Source organism: Aulonocara stuartgranti (assembly GCF_965226115.1).
Source record: "Aulonocara stuartgranti genome assembly, chromosome: 10".
In the NCBI taxonomy this organism is placed as follows: domain Eukaryota; kingdom Metazoa; phylum Chordata; class Actinopteri; order Cichliformes; family Cichlidae; genus Aulonocara; species Aulonocara stuartgranti.
The window spans coordinates 762,574-775,573 of record NC_138946.1 but is presented as its reverse complement, the minus strand read 5'-3'; the positions used below and the strand labels follow the sequence as shown (position 1 = coordinate 775,573).

General features: G+C 43.3%; 2 protein-coding genes across 6 annotated transcripts; one reads left to right on the top strand and one right to left on the bottom strand.

The window, feature by feature from the left end:
- Positions 1 to 1,737: 1,737 nt before the first annotated feature.
- LOC309715246 (GTPase IMAP family member 9-like) lies at positions 1,738 to 7,695 on the bottom strand. 3 transcript variants are annotated; one of them, XM_082548225.1, is made up of 3 exons: positions 5,243 to 5,259; positions 2,889 to 2,969; positions 1,738 to 2,801 (listed from the first exon to the last, which is right to left on the bottom strand). In XM_082548225.1, exon 3 carries the CDS (start codon positions 2,773 to 2,775, stop codon positions 1,960 to 1,962), a length of 816 nt encoding a protein of 271 aa, XP_082404351.1. In that variant the 5' UTR covers positions 2,776 to 2,801; positions 2,889 to 2,969; positions 5,243 to 5,259; the 3' UTR covers positions 1,738 to 1,959. The 3 variants fall into 3 exon arrangements, with proteins under 3 accessions (XP_082404351.1, XP_082404349.1, XP_082404350.1); XM_082548223.1 differs by lacking the exon at positions 5,243 to 5,259 and adding an exon at positions 3,645 to 3,865; XM_082548224.1 differs by lacking the exon at positions 5,243 to 5,259 and adding an exon at positions 7,624 to 7,695 and having other exon boundaries at positions 1,739 to 2,801.
- Positions 5,266 to 10,600, top strand: LOC309715260 (GTPase IMAP family member 7-like). Of its 3 annotated transcripts, XM_082548240.1 has the most exons (3): positions 8,974 to 8,994; positions 9,235 to 9,439; positions 9,701 to 10,600. In XM_082548240.1, exon 3 carries the CDS (start codon positions 9,721 to 9,723, stop codon positions 10,528 to 10,530), a length of 810 nt encoding a protein of 269 aa, XP_082404366.1. In that variant the 5' UTR covers positions 8,974 to 8,994; positions 9,235 to 9,439; positions 9,701 to 9,720; the 3' UTR covers positions 10,531 to 10,600. The 3 variants fall into 3 exon arrangements, with proteins under 3 accessions (XP_082404367.1, XP_082404365.1, XP_082404366.1); XM_082548241.1 differs by lacking the exons at positions 8,974 to 8,994; positions 9,235 to 9,439 and adding an exon at positions 5,266 to 5,398; XM_082548239.1 differs by lacking the exon at positions 9,235 to 9,439 and having other exon boundaries at positions 8,645 to 8,994.
- The last annotated feature ends 2,400 nt before the right edge of the window (positions 10,601 to 13,000 follow it).

Below are 13,000 nucleotides of genomic sequence, written 5' to 3'. Positions count from 1 at the left end.
GACTACCACTGTCACCAGGAAACACAGTCACTCTCCTGTAACTGTTGTGTCCTGCCTAGCAAGAGCAGCAAGAGTACTGACAGAGACTCGGAAGAGAAAGGATATGTCATGGTCCCCGTACCCGCCGGCTGACCCTGTGTTAGGCAAAATGTTTTGTTTTGTTTTTTGCTCTCTCTCTCTCCTCTGCCGGGGCGGAGCTGATTACAGGCTCCCGCCCCTAGCCCACGCACCTGCGTCCAATCTCCACACCTGCTGCTGAGCTCCAGTAATCCTGAGCCTACTTAAGACAGAGGCACTTTGCTACTCATCGCTGGATCATTTAGCAATCTGCGTCAGTCAACCTGTAGCTTAAAAACTAGAATCCGCGAGTTGTCGTTCTGAGTGTGTTACTAACTGAAGCTTCTGTGCGTAGATCTTTCCTGGACCTGTCCCTGCCCACCTCAGAATCCTGCGAGCGAGTGTGTGGAAGCGTGAGAGCCTGTTTGAGCCCCTCCTCTTCCCCCACGGACCCTGGAGCCCTGGACCCCCCTCGAGCACACTGTACATATATAATCTCTGTTTAACCCAGAATTGAAATTAAAAGTTTTCTGCTCACACAGAAGGTCTTGGACACACCTTGTCCCTTTCCTCTTCCTTTGTCATTGGCCATCAGTAGCACAGTTTCCACCAGCACCCAGTTGGCCAACAGGCATTTTTATGCCTGAAGCAACCCTTTACTTTGTGCTGGGACCAGTACCATGATCCCAGCACAAAGGGCCATAAGCCAGCTAGTAATTATATTACAGTAACTGTTATACTACTGTAGTTGAATTACAAAGGTTATTCATTTATCTGCATGCTAGACAGAGAGAAAAGGAAAAAATCAAAGGACAGGCATTGTTTTCCTTCTTGCACGCACCGCTGATTGAGGAGGAATATGGTGGCACAGTACGATTCAGCCTTTCAGGACTGAACTTCAACAGGCTGACGAGCAGCCAGGCTGCAGCCTCCATTTCTACATGCTCATTATTTTACACCAGAATCACCGTGGCGACCACTTTAAAGTCTGTTTGGGTTGATATGTAAAAGTTAAAAGTAACAATGTATGTGTGTCCTCATTAGGGTAGGGATTTGTGTTGGAGTGTGGCACTGGAGCCAGAGATGAGGCAAGTAACATACGGCAGTATTTTTAGGAAAAGTAGCAGCTAATGCATGTTACTTTACTTTTCTTTGTGTAACAATCTGAATACTGAACATCACTGATGAGGACCCAAGAAGATTTAAAAAATTAGAATATGGACTTAGAGGACTGATGATGCGTTTTTAAATGTTTTTGTCAAGTTAGCAAGAGCAAATAATTTGATCCAATTAGAAAGTGACCACAACTAAGAAGTACATTAGGCAGTTTACAGCAAGACTACTGCATCCAATGTTTTGGTCTACGCTTGGTGTTTGGATGTAGTGCTCTGGTCACCATGGAAACTCATTCCATGAAGCTAATCTGAAGTTTGGAGGTCCGTCGTGATTGGCTCTGCAGAAAGCTGGTGACCTACGTTCACTCTGCGCCTCACCTGCCCCCGCTCGCTGATTTACGTGGCCAACCACTTCATGGCTGAGTTGCTGTCAGTCCCAATCACTTCCTCTTTGTTGTGATGACTTCAACAGGTGACTGTGAAATATTTATTTGTGAGGAAATTTCACAGCTGGGCTTGTTGCACAGCTGACATCCTGCCACAGATCCACTCTGGATTTCACGGAGCTTTTTATTTACAAAGAAACATTTTATTTTTATTACACAGGAACAAAAATGTGTTGGATACTGATTCAGGGAGTCAGGTGCAGTTTGACAGCTGTCAAATTATCCATAAAATAATTTTAATCCATAATATGACCGACTGATGGTTGTGAATGAAAATAACTTCTTACAGGTCAGATGATCAGTAACTAATGATGATGATAACATTAAAATTGCTTTTCATATCACAATATGACACATTGTTTCTCTTTCGCTGCTGCAACAGCAGCTCCCACTGCCGCTCCCAGTGCTGCTCCCACTGGACCCAGCACACTTCCAGCACCCGCTCCGATACCCACACTCTTCAAGAACTTCTTCTTTTTCTCTTCCTGTCCTCCTGCACCTCCTGCTTCTTCTTCTTCCACCATCTCTGTATCTTCTCTCTGAATACGTTCAGTCTCTTCTCTGACGGCTCTCTCAGCCTCCTGCAGCATCTCATTGGTGTAACATTTTCCTCCGTTGCTCTGAACCATGGTGTTGATCTTCTCCAGCAGCTCCCTGACCTGAGAGACATCCTCACTTCTGTTCTTAAAAACATGATATCCTCCACCACACTGACTGATGAAGCCGTGCAGACGCTGATTTCCATTTATTAATGTGTCTATGTTAGCTTCATTGTCCACATCATCTCCATGTGTGAACAGCACCATAGTATAATCTGCTGCTTCTTTTCCAAATATCTCCTGAAGGATTTTCACTGTTTCTTGTTCTTCTTTGGTGAATCTGCCAATCTGGATGACGATCAGGAACACATGAGGACCAGGCGCAACAAAGGAGATGCATCTAACAAACTGTTCCTTCACCTCCAACTCAGACACGGTGATGTCAAACAGGCCCGGAGTATCGACGACAGCCAGCGTCTGTCCTTCCACCTCTCCTGTTTCCTTCTGACACTCTGACGTCACTGAAGCAAAAGAGGATGTGGATTTAAAGGCTTTTCTTCCCAAGATGGTGTTTCCTGATGCACTCTTCCCAACTCCCGTTCTCCCAACAAGCACCATCCTGAGGTGAAGGTCCTCTGCATGTGCTGTGGAAGTTAAAGAGATGGCTGTCATTATTAGTGGGAGTCTCTCAGTCATCATGTGGAACAGTAAAATATAAACATGAGACTGACCTTCTGCTTCCTCCTGTACATGGATGACATCACGCTGTGTGTCAGAAGTGAGCGAGGCATCAACGTGTTGATCAGCAGGATCTACAGCGAGGACATCAGCATGTCATTCAGAGTGGATAAGGCTGCGTCCACACGTACACGGGTATTTTTGAAAACTGAGATTTTCCGTTTTCATTTTAAAAAATAATCCCGTCCACACATAAAGGCAGAAATGAAGGAAAACGCTGCTATGAACATGCCAAAGCAGCAGGTGGCGCTATATTCCTAACCGTGTAGAAATGTTGGCCAATCAGAAGTCTAGAAGCCTCGATGGGAAAAAGTAAACAAAGCTGGGGCATAGAAGCAGAACCGAGTCATATGCGTGGAGGGACAGTAACTGTGTGTATATGTAAGCATTTAAACACTGCAGAGAGTAGAATTAACAGTATTGTAGAAATTCATTTCACCGAAACAATAACGTCAAAAAAGGCGCACACCTTTGACGCTGCGTTTTCTCCGTTTTTCTCGTCCACACGTAAACGCAAAAACTGAGTTTTCAAAAATATCCACCCTGGCCGGCGTTTTTAAAAATCTCCGTTTTCAGTGACCAAAAACGCCGTTTACGTGTGGACGAAAGGTGCAAACGCATAGAAAAATCTGCGTTTTCAAGAATACCCGGGTACGTGTGGACGTAGCCTAAGTGTGTCTGAGTGTTCTCAAAGAGAGGGACGGTGATCTGGACTGAGGCGTGGAGTCAGACCGTAGAATAAGAGATACCTGAGCATCCACAGGCCAACATGAAGAAGCTGCAAGAAGGTCCCCCGCACGTATCTATAGAGGCAGGAGTTCATGCTTCACCACTTCATGAACTTTGATGACATGAACTGAGGTTAAATGTACAGTTTGATTGTGGAACTGTTGTGTTTCGCTCCCACACAGTGGTGTCTCTGAGCCATGTCAGGCTGAGGGGTAAATCCCCAAAACAGTTGCTTTTTACTGTAAAGCAATAAAGGTGTTTAGACACACACTGAGTGAAGAAGAAACACCCAGTGCATCATGGGAATCCCCAGCAGCCTACGTCTATTGCAGCATAACTAAGGGAGGATTCAGGGTCACCTGGTCCAGCCCTAACTATATGCTTTAGCAAAAAGGAAAGTTTGAAGCCTAATCTTGAAAGTAGAGATAGTGTCTGTCTCCTGAATCCAAACTGGAAGCTGGTTCCACAGAAGAGGGGCCTGAAAACTGAAGGCTCTGCCTCCCATTCTACTTTTAAATACTCTAGGAACAACAAGTAGGCCTGCAGAGCGAGAGCGAAGTGCTCTAATACGGTGATATGGTACTACAAGTAGAGATGGCACGATACCCCTTTTTTATGTCCAATACCGATATCATAAATTTGGATATCTGCTGATACCGATATGAATCCGATATAGTGTTTTTTAATCAACAAAACTGTTTTTTAAATATCTTGCTGCATTTTGTATAAGTTCATACTCAAGTTTAAAACAACAACTACACTAAAGCTATTCTGTTATACCTGTATGCAAAAAAAAATATTTCATAGTTCAGCAATACTGATCAATCTAATAAACTTAAACCTACACCATCCTCCCTATTCTGGTATTTTAAAGAGTACTTAGCGTAAATATTAAGCAACCTAACTAATAGGGTTCCAACTCCCAGCAACAACAAAAATAAATAAATAAAAAATAGGGAACCACCCCTCACGCTCCACCTCATGATGCTTAATCGACGTAATCAACCTTAATTTGATGCAGTGTGAAAAAAAATGCACAGAAATAAATTATTTTTCAAGAAATATTAAATAGATTCAACATCTTTCTTCAACAAAATTGCAGACTGCACAGATGGTACCTTCCCAAAGTAAAAAGTACTATAGCTTACTAGGGTATATATATTAGACTTAATAGTCACTATATACAGTAATTGACTTCTATTCCTTTTACATCAAATTAAAACTTTGGGTGTCAGATAATTATTTATTAAAAGCTCGACATTTTAAATGAGAATAAGAAAGAAAAGTATGTCTTTGTGCCCCCTTTTCCCTGTTCATGCCCTATCGGCCCCCCTGGCTAAACTTTGCTAGATCCGCCCCTGCACAGTTACCAGCGTCAGCTACGTAGAAAAAGATCCTCGAGTAGAAAGTAATATTAAATAAATTGTAACAACAGCTGATCAAGCTTAAACGTGCTGCTGTTGTTCAGCCGCTGGTTTCCTCTTTCTGGTGCAAAGTGGGCCAAAAACAAAGAAGAGAGACTCACGACAGAAAAGCAGCAAGAAGAGGCAGTCGCTCCATATATCGTTTGTTAAGCTTAACGCAGGAATGCTTTACAAACATTCAGAGATGGACTTACACACTTGCTTTACTTCTCTCGGGGATAACTTTGTCGGAGATGAAATGCCGGGTTGCTAGCGAAGCTCCACATGCTATCCAGACCACCGACAGGTCCCGCATGCCACAGCCGCTCTATCACGTGATGCATACTGCTCCGACGTGCTAACGTTCTGAGGTGAGTTACGGCGTGTTGCAAGTTTTGTGAGGTGCTTTCGTGATATTTAATGGATCGGATTACATTTTTTATTTTTCTCCGATATCCGATCCAGTAATTTAGGTCAGTATCGGACCGATACCGATACGTAATATCGGATCGGTCCATCTCTAACTACAAGGTCATTAAGATAAGATGGGGCCTGATTATTTAAGACCTTGTATGTGGGGAGCAGGATTTTGAATTGATCAATTATTAAGTCATGTACTAACAGAGACTTGGAGGAGAGAGACCTAATATTTAATAATCCACATTTCACTGTTTTACTCTTTGGATACTGTATTGTTCTTTCTTTGTGATTGTTTATGTTTAAGTTGTTTGTTGCTGGTTTTTAGTTTGTTTTTGTCTGTTTGGGAGCTGACACAGTCTCTATGGAGATGGGTTTTTGGGGGGGTAGCAGGAGGAGAGAAGCTGCAGAGAGGCGTGTAAGACTGCAACTCTGCTTCCTGGTCCCAACTCTGGATAGTCATATTTTGGGGGGTTTAATACATTTGTCCATATTTCTAGAAATGAGAGCTGCTCCATCCAAAGTGGGATGGATGCCGTCTCTCCTAACAAGACCAGGTTTCCTCCGTCATCGTTAAGCTGAGGACGTATTTATATAATTTCACCTAAACCTGCAAACATTATTCTGTGGTTATATATAAACCTATCTGGTCGTTAAGTCTAACGTCACTAGCCGTGTCTGGGTCTAAACTCCGCTGCAGGTCCATATATCAAACGATCACTATGGCATTACTGAGAGTTGAAAAACTGTCTAAAGTCTTTCATCTTTAATAAAATGATCAGCGTTCTGCTCTACCAGGTGTAACAATTGAGTTTAACATCCAGGCATCCATGAAAACTGAATTTATGACAATTAACGGAGTTAGAAGTTAGCAGGGAGTTAGCTCGCTAGCTTCTATCTAAATACAATATAGCATGTCCTGACTGCGGGGTTTTGGAAACAAATTCAAACGTACAGCTCTGTTATCACTTCCAGCATAAATGAAGACAGAAAACTAAACAGCAGTGACGTTTGTAGGGTTACTGAAGTTGGGCTAGCTGGTATATAATGATGTGCTACATGACCGCTAGCGACACAGCTATGTTAGCATAATATAAACAAGCTAACTTTTTTTCCACTCGATAAAAGTTAATGTGAGTGTTCTCGGTGGTCAGGAACAAATGTAATCGCATGGCAGGATGCTGTAAAAGGACCAAACTTCAGCCAGAGAACAACTGAGATAATCCATCCACATATGAGGTTAGTCATTCATATACTGCTGCATGGGCTGGGCTGTAGTTACATCCTAAGGTTTTAAAAACTGAGCTTAAATAAATGATTAGCGGTAATAAAAGCCGAGGGAGGTCAACAGGGATCACTGACTGTTTTAGGAGCTTTTTGAGATCAAATAGAAGAAAATACAAAACATTAAACATGTTAACAACACAAAAGCCATATTAAACGCAGACAACTTTAGGCCCGGAAGTAGGATTCGTCACGTCATCACTTAACGACCGGATAGAAGTTAATGAGGGTGTATATATACTGAGATGAGTGCAACAGGTGTGGAAGAAAGCACAGGTAACATTACTGAGGGCAGAGAAAACTTGACTGAAATCAAACTGGAAATCACCTGAACTAAAACATCACATCGATCCAAACTATCACTGTCATAAAAAAAACGAACCACAATTAGCTCAACACTGAGAAGTTAGTCAAACTGGCAGAACAGCATTACTCTGATCATCTACAGGAAATCATTTAGAGTCCGTTTCTGTCGAGTCGGTGCTGCAGACACCTCTGAGCTTTCACTCCACTTTGTGGACTCAGTTCACAGTCACCGTCCGTGGAAGCTCCGTCTGTCGATCTAGTGTATACACTCAGGGATGAAGCTTGAGTTATTGATTTGTCTCTTTAGTCTCTCGCGGTTTATTAAGAAGACAAATGACAGGCTGTGGTTGGTGTGCCTGTGTAACACAGACCTGTTCTCATCACTGCATGAACCACAAAGAACTCAGGTGTTGGTGTTTGAAACAAATAAAACAAAACATTAAAAAGCAACAGAGATTAAAGAGAGACTCGGGTCACAGGAATAACTCATCACAGCTCAGGTAAACTCTGCAGTTTCTCAGTTTCTGACTTTTATTATAAAAAGTTTGTCTGAACAGTAAATCAGAATAAAACTTGTAGATGTACTTACGAGGTAGTGAGCCGGCCATGTTGGTGCTGCTCAGGGTTAAAGCTGTGTCACAGTCACATGCCTGCTGCCAAAATGTTTTGCATGAGCTGGTTGTTGTACCGTGACGATCGTCCCTCCCTTTAAATGCAAGGTGCCAGACCTGTCCTACACACAGGAACAACACTCGGGCTGTGGCACCAAACACGGGGAAACAGCCATCAGTGGCTCTTTATGGGAATTATGAGAATAAATATATGTGCAAATATAAGAATGTATGTGCGTCACTATATATATATACTATATATGTCATGGCCTGCGCTGGCAGACCATGGGGAGGTGGGGAAACAGGACCCAGACGCCGGACTCTTCAGTGCAGACAGTGTTTATTTACAAGGTGGTGAAGTGAGCAACAATAAATCCCCCTGTGTCCCAGACTGCCGTTCCCGTCTTCATCCAGTGTCAGTGCTCTGTGTCTCCACTCCTTAGTGTGGTCCGTGGTTGCTGCCCTCTCGTCCCGCAGTTCTCCTGGGAAAGTAACAGAAGCAGCACCACTCAGTAACAAAACTCTAATTCACTGACTTCTAACTGGGAAACTAACGGAAGTCTCACGAATCGATCCAGCGTCAGAAAGAGCTGCACCACACTCCTAAGTAGCTCCTCCGACGAGGCTTGATCAGCTGCAGGTGTGTGCATCTTCCTCAGGTGTAGCCAGCCACCTGGCAGACCCACCAGGCCTGATGGTGCCTGTAAACCATCCTACCAGAAACACCCAGACCCATACATGGACCCATACACATACCTGCAAGCAGGGAAACCAGGGACAGCCACACAATACATCAAATGTACATATAACAAGTAATATAAATCCAAAACTGCTTATGGGCCCTGGGTCCCTCAGACCCCGGTCTCTGACAATATAAGACAGATGAGTCAATACTTCTGCCAACAGTGTATTTTGAGGTTAAAATGTTGCCTCTCTATAAGTTAACAGAGTAAACAAACTTGAGCGGTCGATGGTACTGACTGACGTTGCATGGAATGATCCAGTTATCAATCATGATGATTGATAACAAGACTAAAAGTTTTTGGTTGATGGCTAAAAGGAAACATTTGTGAGCCAGTTTCCAACCATGTGGCCTCCTCCCACGACTACAGGTTTATTTATGTGACTGAGCGTGGAGTGGTATACTAACCCACTGAGGAATCTGCCCTGTAGTCACTTTAACAAGTCATTAAGTGCTGATGTGACAGCTGGAGTGTTGTTCCTGTATGTGATATGGTGGCATTAAAGGGAGGGCCAATCTTCATGAACGCACAGAGCTGATGTCAATACGGTAGCTGTGACAGCTTTCACAATCCTGAGCAGCACCAGCATGGCCGGCTCAAAAGCTCGTAAGTACATCTACAAGTTTTATTCTGATTTACTGTTCAGACAAACGTTTTATAATAAAAGTCAGAAACTCCAGAGCTGCCTGTTTACCTGAGCTGTCAGTCTTTATTTCTGTGCCCTGTGTCTATATCTTATTTATCTGTTACTTTTTAAAATTTATGTTTATTTGTTTGAAACAACAAATCCTGAAACATGTGGTTCATGCAGTGGTAAGAACAGATTTGTTTTATGAACGTTTACAGCCAACAGCCACCAGAGCCTGCCAATCCACCCAGTCTTCACTTTGAATGGCATGGATGGACGGACAGACAGACAGACAGACAGACAGACAGACAGACAGACAGACAGACTTTATCAGTAAATCTGATTTCGGGGGATTTCGATGTGCGGAGTAATCCTGTTCTGCCAGTTTGGTTGCTGGTTCTCGTAAACTTCAGGGAATTTATGGTCAGCATTCTCGTCTTTGTTTTGATTGATGTGTGATTGTTTTGGATTGTTCAGATGTTTAGTCATGAGTCATTTCCTGTTTTATTTCAGTAATCAGTCCTTATGTAATGCTGTAAGTTTTACTTCCCCCATTCCTGGGTTTTCCTTCCTTGGTACATCATCATCACCTATCCCTGATTCTGTATATGTAACTGTCCTAGTGTGACGAGCTGGTTGAGGGAGTCCCACTAATAACAGCAGTAATCTGTTTATCTTCTTCAGCAGTTGAACATGTTCCACACATGAGGATAGTGCTTGTTGGGAGAACAGGAGTTGGGAAGAGTGCATCAGGAAACACCATCTTAGGAAGAAAAGCTTTTGAATCTAAAGCTGCCTTTTCTTCAGTGACAGCAGGGTGTCAGAAAATCACAGATCAGGTAGACTGTCAGATCCTGGATGTTGTTGATACTCCAGGACTGTTTGACACTGATAGACCTGAAGACGAGCTGAAGAGAGAGGTTGCCAGATGCATCTCCTTTGCTGCTCCTGGTCCTCATGTGTTCCTGATCGTGATCCAGATTAGCAGATTCACCAAAGAAGAACAACAAACAGTGAAAATCCTGCAGAAGATCTTTGGAGAAGAAGCAGCAGGTTATACTATGGTGCTGTTCACACATGGAGATGATGTGGACAATGAAGCTAACATAGACACATTGATAAATAGCAGTCCGTCTCTGAGTAGCTTCATCCAAGAGTGTGGAGGAAGATATCATGTTTTTAACAACAAAATCAAAGATCCCTCTCAGGTCAAAGAGCTGCTGGAGAAGATCAACATAATTGTTCAGAGACATGGAGGAAAATATTACACCAACGAGATGCTGCAGGAGGCTGAGAGAGCCGTCAGAGAAGAGCAGGAGCGACTTCTGAGAGAAAATATATCGATGGAAGAGCAGGAAGCAAGAAGGCGTGCAGAGAAAAAGAACAAGTTCCTGAAGGCGGTGGGGATCGGGGCGGGAGTGGGAAGTGTGTTTGGTCCACTGGGAGCAGCTCTGGGAGCGGCAGTGGGAGCTACAGCTATAGCCGTGAAAGACAAAGAGTGTGTTACTCAGTGAATTTGATCCTTTTTTCATCATCTTTGTGCTGGATGGACTTTACTACGAGGTTACCCACTGTGGGTTTTGTTAAGATTCAAGAATTGAGAAAGGGTACAAGAGGTGATCGAAAAATAACCACACTGGTCCGGCCGGGTGAAGTCAAACGAAGATTTTAATTCACATGTGGGAAGATCACTGAACACAGCAATTGATCTTCGACTTACTAAAGCACAAACAATTATTTTATAACATCAGGGTTTATTTACTGACGCCCCTTCTTGCGTCACAGATACATTTTATACATAGATCAGATCAACATCATCATGACTTTTCACCTAGAAAATCATCTTCTATTTTCATGGCTAGCCCTTCCTGTCTACCTTTCAGTTCTTGTCTTGTTCCTCTTTCTTGCCGAGACACCAAGAAACGGTTCCTCTTTTACCAAGACAATTTTGCAGTTACAGCCAAACATAACTAACCTCTTCCTCTAAATAAATCTAATTTAAAGTGTGTGTGTGTGTGTGTGTGTGTTGACCTCACATGCTCTTTGTGTCACCTCTTCACCTACTGTCTGTATCTCGTCCTCAAATGCTCTTTCTCAATTCACCTGTTGCACTTCTGACCTTTTACCAGACCAGAAGCTCACTAAGACTATGTGTATGTCTTCTACTAAATAAATGTTTTAACCAAGAACCTCTACTAAAACCTTAATACAAGAATATGAACATATAAAAGATAATAAAATAAACTGATATAAGTGTTTTGTAAGCATGTATTGCAATTCCTTCTATGTTCTAGTTTTCCCTCAGCATGTATCACCTGAACAGTCACGTCAGTGAGGCTTACGACCTTTAAAGAACCTGAACATCAACTCAAATAAGCACAGATATGCAATATGTATAAAATGGTTATAACTGCACCTGAAATACAAAGTTAACATCATCATAAACATCTTAAGGCCATCTTAAAGCTATCTGTTATATTGTTAAAGCAATGCTCATACTGCAGATTATATTATGCTGGTAAAATACTTTTTCGTTTATCCCCACAATCCCCCTTTCGACCTCTGACACCCCAGAGGTCGATACATAGGTTGTTGTTCACTCCTCAGTCCACTCGGCTACCTCCAGATCCATCATCGGCATCATGGACATAGGGGCCACCGCCCCAGGGTCCACTGCCTTTACAATCACTTTCTCTACCAACCTTCGGGCACAAGGAATGAGACAACAACCACAGGTCACCAAAATACCCACCAATACAGATAGAGACAACATAATTGACAGAACAAGCCCCTTCCACCTTCCGAACACTGAGGTCATCCAGCTCTCCAGCGGGTTGTCAATTCCCGAGTGGTCATGCATGGTCCTAGAGAGACTCTTTAGCCCCTCCAAGGCTCGCGTCACCGAGCCATCTGGAGCAGTGTTATTCGGGATAAAAGTACAACACTGATCTCCGAACATCGCACAAACCCCTCCTTTTTCCGCCAATAACATATCAAGGGCCATTCTATTTTGGACTCCCATTAATGAGGTCGGACCCATCTGCTCCGCTAACCCTTCCATCCCGTCTCTGGTAAGGTTAGAGAGCCTCAGCAAATTATAGTGAACATAATTAATTCTGTCTACATTTTTGTTCGGGGTCACTGGAAAAAGAGCAGAAATTATTGGAAGATTCTCAAAACCCGCAGCTATTTGATCTACGAGTTTATATTCATTCGGAACTCCTCTGGGGACCCCTATTGAGTCAATCCAGGTTGGCGAGTTCAGCCTAGGGTCATAAGCGTGTGTTCCCTCAATCCCGCTTTTGGACAGGATATGTCTCTTCCGCCTAGCTGCCAATGTGCGTGTGTTGTGCTGTGGAATGTTTTTTACCTGATTTCCAATTAACATAAGAGGTGCTCCTAGTCTCACCATCGCGCACGTCCCCACACTTCCCAGAGGAACACGAGCCAAAAGAGTCTTGTGCCCACAATAATAATAAAGTCCACTTCTAGCCCAAGTCCCAATTAAAGTGTTGGGATCACTTACATTGTTTGTGGTTCTTCCCGTCTGGGTAACAGCGCACCAACTTGGGTCGATTTCCCCCACGTTGTATATTACTTTATCTGTGGAGAACTTAAAACACGTATAATTACCTTTTTTCGGCAAAAATGGTCCTACCTTTGTCCGCTTATCAACTGGAGGAAACAAACTGGATAACACAGTACAGTCTCCAGTACTCACCGCTCCTCTAGTCATTCGCAACATGCAATCATAACCCCACTTGTCCTCCGGATGGAGTGGAGCGGGCTCTGTGAACAACCGTGGTCTAGCAGAGGCACAAGCAACACAATTGGATACCTCTTGTTCCCTAGCATTTAGAGCCATCCAGTCCAGCCAGAGATTACTGTCACTGAACCCAGTGGCGCGCTCAATTAAATCCTGAGGCTTCAGTCTGGTGTAGTCCACCGCCAGGACTCGTCTATCCTTTAGTTCCTGTTCCTCTG

Coding starts and splice junctions, on each gene's coding strand:
- LOC309715246 (XM_082548223.1), bottom strand. CDS start 3,666: ATGTTGGCCTGTGGATGCTCAG. Junction 2,970..3,644: donor GTTGGCCTGTGGATGCTCAG/GTATCTCTTATT, acceptor TCCTCGCTGTAG/ATCCTGCTGATCAACACGTT. Junction 2,802..2,888: donor TGTACAGGAGGAAGCAGAAG/GTCAGTCTCATG, acceptor TAACTTCCACAG/CACATGCAGAGGACCTTCAC.